Source organism: Siniperca chuatsi, linkage group LG12 (genome assembly GCF_020085105.1).
Source record: "Siniperca chuatsi isolate FFG_IHB_CAS linkage group LG12, ASM2008510v1, whole genome shotgun sequence".
Classification (NCBI taxonomy): Eukaryota; Metazoa; Chordata; class Actinopteri; order Centrarchiformes; family Sinipercidae; genus Siniperca; species Siniperca chuatsi.
The window spans coordinates 17652596-17664148 of NC_058053.1; the positions used below are offsets into that span (position 1 = coordinate 17652596).

General features: G+C 39.8%; 1 protein-coding gene across 1 annotated transcript in view; it reads left to right on the forward strand.

The window, feature by feature from the left end:
• Positions 1-8582, forward strand: part of myo16 (myosin XVI) — a 92959-nt gene extending 84377 nt beyond the window's left edge. The window contains 1 exon segment of the mRNA XM_044216300.1: positions 5141-8582. Coding sequence (XP_044072235.1) covers positions 5141-5311 — 171 coding nt within the window. The 3' untranslated portion in view covers positions 5312-8582.
• The last annotated feature ends 2971 nt before the right edge of the window (positions 8583-11553 follow it).

The window sequence follows — 11553 nt, forward strand, 5'->3', positions numbered from 1 at the left end:
TTAACTTTACCTGCTCCCCTTGTATACTGTGATCTTTGTCCTTTAAACACTGGTCTGGGATCAGATTAGCTAAGTGAAAAGTCTGATCCTAGAATCTGTGAAGTTGTTGCTATCACCCTCCTTTTCCCCCCTCGTCTCTGAAAAGAAACTGCAGCTCTTGGGTTCAGCTAAACTCTCTGCATCTGTATACCTATCTGATCACACTATAATCTTGCCTTCTCAGCATTGAAGGCAATGCTTAAGTGTGCTTTCATGTATTTTAACCCTAATCTACTATAACGGTGACAATAATAATAATTTGAATAGATAAGGTTAATACCTCCTTGTGCGTGGATTTCTATAAACTTCTGGTAGGATTAAAGGGAGCAGATTTCTCACATTTGATTTATTTTTTATAAAATATTTTTTCACTTGAGGCAGCAGCATGACAGTCAGCATATTACAGGAGCGGTTTCAAGGTTGCATGTGCTGTAGAAAGAAAATGCAAGAAATTAGTTTTGAATGTCAAATGCCAACATTTTCTACATTTGAGTTGAAATTGCTTTTGGTCAAAATTACCATGGAAAATACAGTTGATTGGATATTGGTAAAAATGTCAATATTGTGCATTCCTACAGATGTGAGGTGATCAGTTTAAGTAAATCTTGTAGTGGACAGTAGGCATTCTTGTTTCCTTTGATGCTGTCCTTGAATTAGCATATGCTAATGCACATGCAAATGAGCATGCATAACAACACCGATACACATGGATTTTTACTGCTAACGGAACTTCGAGTAAGTCTGTTCAACAAAGAAGAGCTGCAGTTTTTATTGTTGCTTATTCATCTGCTGGGATTTTATGTTGCTGAATCCATCACACGACCCCCCCTTTTTAAACCTTTCTAAAAATCTTTTTCCAGATTCTTTGTTGTCACTGGTGTTACATCTAACTAAGAGTTGTATAACCTTAGAAGTAACTCCAGATCTTCATCCGCATGTGTCTGATATTATCTCTGTGCAAGAACTGGTCAGTGAAGGTGTGGCTATCCAGTGTTACCATTGAAACATGGAAGGAGAAACACTTGGTTGGTATCTTGGTTCCTTACTTCACTACTCTGGTTCATTACCATGAGTTCATTCAAGAGATGGGAACAACACTGTGTCCCAGAATGCCTTTCAATTAGCTGCATTCCAGACTGTGTTTATGTAGGATTAGTAGATCTAATGGGATAAATGAAAAGGAAAGGATGAAGGAAGAAGAGGGGGATGGATAACTCAGTTAGGAATGAATGGACTGGCTTGTTTTGGTTCCTGTAGTTAGTAGTCAACAGCAATCTAGACTAATCATATAAAGAATAGACGGACTGTCTGTTTTGCCAGCTAAATGATTGGATGGTACAGACATTAATATTCTTTGTTTTTCCCTTCAAACAAAGTCTAAAGTGGGAGAAGGACTGTGCCACATGTTTGCTATTCAGAATCACAACCCTTTATAGATAAGACAGACTGACAGAGAGCCTTGGTTTCTTTGCATGAATCCTCTGTTTGCCAGGGTTAAAGCATATGTGTGAGTGAAGGAGTTATGCTAGTTTTTCTTAAATCCCCAGTCATCAAACCTATCCAGTAATGTCCAGGAAAGAGCTCACACATAGGTCATCAATGACCACCATCTCTTCCTCTATTCAGTCTCTCTCTTTTTCCACCCATTGCACTCTCTCCTCCCATCAACCAGTCTGGGTAAAATGGTTCTAGAAATACACACTATTTAGTGACCTCTCTGTTTTAGCTTAGAAAAATATATCTACAATGGGTACTGATTTTTTTCTTCTGTTAGTGTTGTGCAAATGATGGAAGTTGTAGCAACTAGTTTATTAGAGGCACCAATATATTGGGTGTGTATGTGATGTACACACAGCAGTCTGTGTGTACATGTGTGGGTGTGCACACAGTAGCGTGTATAGGTGTTTGGCAGTAGAATGTGTGTGTTTTATGAGGAGAAGATCAGAGGTTATTGTCACACTCTGTGGCCTCGGGACATCCAGTCTGTGAGACTAGTCATCCTACATTATCATGTTATTACCATAACATTACCATCCATTAACATGTTGGTTTGGATATTGACTCCCTCCCGCATGCCCTTGTGAGCAAGGGCGAGGTTAAAATTTCAGAGGTAGGAGGGTGTTTCAAGGTAGGAAGGGAGTCTGACTGTCCTCAATCAGAAAATGTTTTATTTTGGCTACTTTATGAAATTGGTACAGCAATTTTGTATTATTTGATATCACACGTATCAGTTTTGGTAGATGAGATCTTTTTAGGGATTATAACAGAAAACAGCCCTGCATTTAAAAAATGCAAGGGGATGTTGTTTCAGGTACCAGTGAAAAATTAAATCCAGATTCAGTTTTAGTAACAGATTCATGAGTTTGAGTGCTTATCAGACAACAAAACACTGCAAATAATCTACCAGGAATGTGCCCTTGCATGTATTTGACTGGCCAATGCAGCACATTGCTGAATGGCGTCGCATTGCGTTCTGTAAAAAGTTGAGCCAGGTTCAACATTTTTGTCGGACGACCTTCCGTTGTTTTTGCCAGAGACCTCTGCACTGGCATCCCCACACTGTCAACGAAGTGGTCCCATTCAATGAATGAGGGGAACACAGCCTAATTCTACCAACTCAACCCAAACTGCGATGACTGATGACTTGATGTAAGTCATCACTTACAACAAGTCACATTTTTTATTGTAAACACAGACCCCGTAAATTATATTAAATATAGTACACTACATGGTTAAAAGTAGTTTGCTCCCCTGTCCTGTTTTTCCATGCACATAGTGAGGTCCATAAAGAAATGATTTTCCGAATTTGGTGTGGACGAATTTGGCAGGCCTGACTAAAGCTCTTGTGGCTGAATGAGAGCAAAGCCAAGTTCCAAAATCCTGCAGACAGAGTGGAAGTTGTTCTAGCAGCATATTATTGCCCATGGCTTTGATTCCAAAGGCATGAGATGTTCAACAGTCACAGATAAGTGCGATGTTCAAGTGTCCACATACTTGACATAAGAGAGTTTTAAGCATGAGGTAAATGGAATTTCTAAATGCCATCTTATCTTGATGTTGTGCTGACACTTTGAAGATGAGTATTGAATGATTTATGTAATAATCTCTTAAAATGTTCTGACAGAATTACTGGATTGTCAAAACTCTATCTGATGCTCATTGCTTTGAGTTTATGTGTATGTGAAGGCAGACAGTCAGTCATCAGATACAATAAATATATATGTGTGTGTGTGTGTGTGTGTGTGTGTGTGTGTGTCCATGTACAGTCATGCATTGCAGAAGGACATGGTGTTCCTACTTGTCTACTGTTCTGGTAGCTGGTGTTCCTGGCTGGCGCCAGTGGAGAGAATAGCCTGGCAGGGAGGAGTAAATTATGGATTAGGTCACTGAGTATTGTGCTTGTGCAGGCAATCAATCTGTATGTGTGTTTGTGTGCATGTACATACTCACAGGTGTGCGGTTCTCCAGAAATGTGCATGTGATCCTGGCTATGTATGTATGTCATTGTAATGTGTGCAATGTGCATTTATTATTGTTGTGTGTGTGTGTGTGTGTGTGTGTGTGTGTGTGTGTGTGTGTGTGTGCGCTGTGGCTATGTGGCATGGAATGCATCACTAAATGTACTGTATGTTTGGCAATATGCAGAGAAAATGTGGCATTATAAGCATGGCTGACTTGATTTAGCTCACAGCTCCAACTCCAGCAGAGAATAAAAAACGGATGAGTGGTTAGAGTCAACAACTGTTGCAGGAAACTAATTATGAAGGAAACTGCGATTACAGCATCAAATCAAGTTTTAATCTGTTATTATGAGAATGTAAAAAGATAAGGTTAGATTTTTCTTATTGTCAATAAATCCCATGAAAAGACCAAAACCAACAATATTGATCCTACTAACAAGTCTTGTCTGCATAGCCAAAGCCTGATACAGCTTATTCCTCTGTGCCATAGAGCTCCAAAAACATACACCATCCTGGTGCCGTAAATTATCACTAGAGCACCAAATGTATATAAATGCGCAGTGGAAACTAGTCCCCAACAAATGCACTATTTACTCCTGTTTGAGTAACATTTATTGAAAATCAGAGTGCCCATGTGTTGTTGTTCAAGATTTACATCTTCAGTACCAGAACCATTGGGCTTGGGGCTGAGTGCTATGACAAGGTAGGAGAGTAAGAAAGCACTGTGACACAGAATAACACATTTTTGCTTTTGGTGTTTTCATGGGATTTGTTGACAGTAAGAAAAATATACAGTATAGTGATGCCAGCCTTATCCTTTAAATCTCCTTTCTGAGCATGAGAGAACAGTTTGTTGCCCTTTAACAGCCCACCATTATAATCTCCAGTTCCTAATCTGGTCTGGATCATCAGGGCTCAGTCCTGTTGCTCATATTACTGACAGAGGGAGATTGGAATTCCTGTGTGATTGATATACCTGGGTATTGACTGATGATGTGCTCTATTCAGAATGATGTGCGTGTGCATGTGTGCACTTTTGTGTATTTGACTTGTGCCTGTGAGAAAGAACAAGGGCCACTTGAGGTGTTCTCTGCACAAGGGTCCCTATTGTAATTCACCCAATCTTCTTTGAGGTGATGTATAAAGGGTCCAGAGAAACAGTATGGAAATTAGTTGCTGTTAAGGCGGTCAGTCAGAGAAGGGACTCCCCATCACTGCTTCCTTCTGTATCAACTGTCTCATGAGGTGGCTCATTGCCAGCCCTGGATTAATCTCTGTGTTGTTTATTAGAGTGATTCATGAGAAAAACTGTCCTACTTTAAGAGGAGAAACCCAGCCCAGTGATCACTGCCTCTTTCAAGATTTTTTTTTTTTTGCCCTGTATGTGGTAATCTCTAATGTAGACATGATTGGAAGATGATATTTAGAATCTCTTTTGTCCATTTTTAGGATGCTTTTGCAATGACAATGAGTTAAGGGTGAATTTTTTTTCTTTTCTTTTCATAAAACCACTGCTTGTCATTCACACTCCTCTCTTCCTACCACCTCCAATCACAGCTTGGTCATTACAGCTCTGATCTGAATGTAAACATGTTCTATTCTTTCCTCGCCTCTCCTCTCTTCCTCTATCTCTGCTCCAGGTGTTCCAGCGGTTACGTCTGTCCAACAGGGATGAGAATGCCACCCTTGGGGAGCTTCTGCGATGGCGGCGAGTGCAGTGTGAGGGGCAGGGTGACTGGAAGCACCGTCCACCTCAGTCCCCACACCTGCCCCCCACGCTGCTCTGGACCAACAGGAAGGCCTCTCCATGAAAGAGGTTGTGTGATACAGTCATATGTATCAGCTATGAAGTTCCTCCCTCTCTCTCTATTCAGCCACACCCACACATGCTCTTTTTTTTTTTTGTATGCGGACCAAGTAACCTCAATGCCCAGGTGCTAGGTTAAAGCTCCAAGCCCCAAAGCGTGAGCCTCGTCCCTGGGCTGAAGGTCCTGCCTCTGCACCTTTGACCTCGACTGTGGAGGATTCACAAACCTATATGATAGAAGCTCAGCACTCTGTGACGCGGACTAGTTTTATCTATGAAAAATTAGTGGAAAGCAGACACAGTGGAGGTTCATGGGGAGCTGCTTTTTTGTCTTTAACAAGACAGAAAAATAATGATCACATTATTATTTATTTTCAGTTCCTCTGAGACAAAATGTAAGATGAGGCTGAATTAAAGAGCAGACTAGCAGTGTTTTCATAGTAGATAATAAATGGCCCTTTTAGTCTGTCTGTCTGCCTATCGTGTTGTTCTGCTGCACTCAAAGGAGCTCCACCCCAAAACATGGTGCTGATTATACTTGATGTGCTGTCCTGTGATGTTTCCATGAGTGCTTGCATGTGCATCCCCGAGTCTCAGTCCTCTCTGAAGTTTACAAGTCAGCCAACGCCTTCGGACACAGTTTTTAGCATCAGTGTGCTGGCTTAGACATGGGAAATTTTCAGGTACGCAGCTCTCACGTTTGGGCTCTAAGTGCTACTGTAGCCCTGGCAACGAGAAACCAGGGGTCAGGGTAACCTCAGTATAATATCCCAAGGTGCACTTCTCTTCCCCATTGTTACCACCAGCCTTTGAGGAACACAAACCTCTGGCCAAAATGCAAACTACTGCACTAACCTTTACTAGGAAAATGGGATTCAACAAAACCCTGCTTTGGTTTAAGGTATAAAGGTAAAGCTAAAATAATATAGCTTTAGCTGACAGGTATATAGTTCATGTTGTGAACATGAAACTCTGTGCCAAAGTGACATAACTTAGATACGTCTAAATTAACAAGTAGAGTTATAAAAACACATGTATACAGTAGTCCCCATATACTGATATGTATAGACTGACATAAATGACCAAACCATAGCTGTTACCGCGGTTCAGTGGTGATTCAATGGACCGTTTTTAAATAGATCAAAAGAACATGTCGAAAAGAGGGGGGGAAAGCAACAGTCTATACTTGAAAAGTAGCGACTTAACTCTCATTGTGTCTCATCAACACCTGAACAGTTTCATGAGTTCAGTGTTGTTCAGGAGACTGTGCAGAGCTCAGGAACTCACGCACAGATGAACTCGATTATTGTACAGATTCCTCCACCGTGGGTGTGTCCGCACAGACGCCCATTCCCTTCCGTGTCCTCCCTTCATCTCCTTTCCCCACTTGACCCTAACACACACACAGACCCTTTTCCCCCATTTGGTCTTTGACCCTCCCCCCACGTTCCTAATGGATCAAACCGGCTCTACGGGTGTCTCCATGGTAAACGCTCTGTAAATAGTGACCAGTGTTGTATGTTCTAGCTTTTACTATAGCAGATAAGCACAGAGATTGAAATGAAAGAAGAGGAAGAGATGAGATAATACTGTCTATGATGGTGAAACTGAGATTTAAGAATGTCTTGGGTTAGATGCAATGACTGAGGTAAAGAGAAGAGGTTTATTTTAAAATGTGAATATCTTTTTTTCAGAATGATTGTTTATGGCTATGAAATTCTTTATACAATATTTAATATTATTTGTTTTTGTCCCTCTTGACTCTGTTGTTCTGTTCCTATGATGCAACGCAAATGTTTTCATTGTATATGGATGTTTTATTGCACAATATTTATGTGGTGTTGTGTTGACTTCTGTAATGGGCTGGGTGTGTCTCAACAAGCTGTTGAAGGTCGTCCTGAATTGTTAGAGCCACAAAGTATCAATAGCTCTAACTGATTTCTCATTCCCACTGATCAACCACGATGTGTCTGAGTGATTCAGCCTTACAAATTAGCACCACCATCACAGGATCGATCTCAGCTGCTGTCGGTGCAGGTGCACAAATATTCAAGAGGAATTAGTGGAGATCACTGATATTCACAACAGAGATGGCAAATCAGCTGAGCTGCATTTTTGACTGACTGGCTGAATGTATAAATGCAACATTTTCTTTCACTGCCTGACACCTTGTGTATCTTATTACTGGAACATGCACCTGTATCTAAAAAGTGTACCTGACTGCTTAATGTGATTATTGTCTTTAGAAGTTATGTATGCAGTTAATTTAGTTTAAAGCAAGTTAATAACGATGCAGCATTTCTGATAAGTGATTGATTTGCTCCATGATTCACACCTCGTGTGCTGTGATTGTGGTTGCATGAGTGCATTGCAGAACTATGTCAGACATTTTCATCCTAGTATGATTCAGCTTATTCACACAAGGATTTAAATCTAACTGTGATCAAACAAAATAGAAAGGTCAAGCCAAGAACCAAGATCAGGCTAGTCAACTTGCCAATGCCAATGAAAGACAATTTATAGCCTCTGTATTGGTCCTTCATTATGATCAATTAGTCATGTGCATTATGGTTTTGTGTATTACCATGTTTACTGAAATCATGAAATGAGGAAGATTATTTGTTTTTTATTGTCTTTTAAAGCATATCAGTGCTTTTTACCTTGCATGACCACATGTTGGGCCTGGCCCCCTATAACATGCTCATGCTGAAAAGACAAAAATGGCTGTCTAATGTCAAAGAACTGCTTCCCACTGCACTGTGAATCACTGCACTGTCCCCTGTCTGTCATCTAAACACTCGTCATCCATTTACATCCACCTTTAACTGGACCGACCTGCGCACATATCAGCTCCATCATATACAATCTCCGATGACCTAGCTCAGTCTGTCGTTAAGCATTACCAAACTCTGGCAGCGAGATAACTGCCAGTCATCGTTGTTAGTCAGGAATCTAAAAATCCTTTGCTCTGAGATCAGCTCTCTGGTGCTATAGCCAGTGCAGAATGGCTGTTTTATTGTCCCCAGTCCATGTATAGTTGTCCTGAGAGACACAATATTTTAGCACCTAAACAAGGGTATCTCACTGCCTTTCATAGTGTTGTTTTTTTATTGTAGTTTTTCTTTTGTACATGACATACAGTATATTTTAACCTGCATACATATGTGTTTGTGGAAAGAGAAAAGATCGTATGTGATATTTCATAATTATTATCTTCCCAATGTTTTATAAGTACTGTACCTGTACAGCAATAAAGCACAATTGTGTCAATGCCAGTCTTTGTGTGTGTGTGTGTGTGTGTGTGTGTGTGTGTGTGTGTGTGTGTGTGTGTGTGTGTGTGTGTGTGTGTGTGTGTGTACTTGTAGTGAGGACTGAAACACGCTTTTTACCTAAAGAGTGAGGACATTTTTGGGCGGTCCTCACAACTTTTGTGTGTGTGTGTGTGTGTGTGTGTGTGTGCACATATCTCAAAACCAAATAAAAGTAATAAAAGTATGCTTTGTGCAGTAGTGGAAGACATTTTCAGATCCTTTCATTATGCAGAATTATAAATATTATGTATCATATTATCTTAGCAGCATTTTAATGATGTAGCTGGTCAAGGTGACATACTATTTGGTAGTTTAATCTATAACAATGCATCATATTTATAAAATTATTTAAAAATATAATCCTACTCTTCATTTTTAACCTTAAGTTCGCCAGTTTTTTTTTTTTGAAAAAAGTTTTCTAAAGCCTTCTGTGGTTTCAGGGGGAACTGCGCAGAATCTGATTGCCTTAAGTGATGTCACTGGCGTTGGTTAGGTCTGAAGTCTGCAAGTCTGAAAAGCCCGCTCCTCATCTCTGCTTGAGGCTAGCAGCTCCTGGCTACGTTAGCTGCTACTAGCATAACACATCCGAATTTCTGACCAAACTACTGGCGGTCAAGTAGCATTATGGGTAATGTAGGCATCAGGTTTTGACAAGATAGAAGAATGCATGGAATAAAAAAAAGAAGATATCTTCTTGTTTTTTTACTGTCCAACAGTGTTATAGGAGTGCAATTCTTAGTAGGATTAGTAGGATAATATAAGTATGTTTCCATTACCTTAGAATAAGCTGTTTTTACCTATTTAAGGAGCGGGTCCCCTTTCACAGAGGCCGCCATGTTGCACAGCCATGTTTCTATAGTAGCCCAGAACGGACAATCCAAACACTAGCTCTAAATAGGGCCATTCACATTTTTTGCAAGTTTCGCAGCCACCGTAGTTTTTCCTACACACTAGGAAGGGGAGGGTGAGGCGAGCAGTATTCAAATGGTTGCAAACTGCACTTTCACCGCAAGATGCCATTAAATCCTACACACTGGACCTTTAAATCTGAAAAGTAACTAGTAACCAAAGTAGTCATATATATGTAGTGGAGTAAAACATACAACATTTTCCGTGATAAGTGGTGGAATAGAAGTGTAAAGTAGCATAATATGTAAATACTCAAGTAAAGTACAGGTACCTCAAAATTATGCTTAATTACAATATTTGAGTAAATCTACTTGGTTACATACCACCACTGGCTTGGTGTGTGTATCTCTTTAAGTATCTCTGTTTGCATAAAGCAAAAAATCCTATAAATGAAGATTGGCATGTGCAGAGCAAAATGAGCAACACAGTCATTGACATGAATGTTTTACAACAGAGTGAGAGGCAGAGTAACATGGTGGAACACAGCAGCACATGTGCTAAGTGTAAATTCTCACTTATGTCTAGTGGTAACTAACCATGATAGATAGTTTTGGTTTCATTTGTTCAGGTTTTGGATACCGTTCTTTTAGATTTCTGCCTCTGCCCCAATACAACGGAGATGAATTCAATATGTGATGCTGACGACATTGAAAAACTACTACTACTACATAAAATTACATTTACCTCCAATATATTTAAGAAATCAAAGAGACAGACAACTCAGAACTATTTAGCTACATACAATATGTAATTTAGGTGACCCGACCCTTGATGAGGTTTAATATATTTGCAGGGTCCAGTGTAATGCCAATATGAAGTGACATTTCCCAGGATGAGAGGTTGCCCTTCAAGGTATTTACTAACCTGCGGTGGTTTCTGTTGAGAATCAGGTCAAGGCAAGCACAAGTCATGTCAGCTGAAACAATTAAACAGTGTCTTCCCACATTAATAATGTGCTATAGTAACTTAGAGGAATGTTTTCCCCAAGCAGTAGTCACTGAAAGGCTTCACCTCAAAGTGTGGGAGCCTCTGTTTGAAGTTTATGTGTCACAGTAAACAGCTTCTACCAGAGGGTGCTGACTCACAGACACCCAGGTATGTACAGTATTTGCTCTGAGATTTAAAAAAAGACCTTAGGAGCTTTAAAGCTGGAGAGACAATTTGTTAAGTCATCAAGTTAACGATATTGATGGATGTGTTCATACTGTAAAGAAAAGATAAGGGGAGATGAGAAGATTGTTGAACTTTTTTGCAAGGGTCACAAAGGGCCTGGGACACCGAAATCAACACATGCGCGTGCCAGGGTGATTTTTTCTGATTTTAGATTCACCATGTTAACACGGTGTGAAGTAAACAACACATAATACTCACAAATCAAAGGCACCCAGCAGGAATTAACAACAACATAATTTACTTTAACAAAGGCTGCACATTCTTAAAGAAGGTACCTAATTTACATATACCATTTGGCTTGTCTGACTATAATAACACAACTGGATGGTTCAAATAATATTTTGGTACTACTAACTACTTTTTCCCCAATGATTCACCTTGAATGCATTCTTTCATTAAAATAAATCATCTGCCACACAGTTGGGATTATGAAAGGTTACAGACTCTCAATTCTATCAAGACTTGGGGATTCTACTGTTGTTAAATCTAAAGTTACAAATAGCCTCTTTTCATGCAATAGATACTTCCCCAATTTAAACTGATGAGCATCGTCTTTGTTCCTCATAGGCCATATCTTTACAGATTGTCGTTTTAATTTTAGGGTATATTCAATTAATTTTAGGTGTAGCTTTTCCTGTATATCTGTTCGTACCATAGAATATGCAAACAACATAATTGCTGTGACTAGTCTGTCAGAAAGATATAATCTAATAACTACCAGTATATCAAACTTTCTACACTTGCTGCTATGACATTTAAAGCAGTGAACAATCTGTAGCTCATCTCTGTAACAGACAAACAGACACTATGTGTCAATTGTGAGCTTATCTATCTGCACACTTCATTTCATACC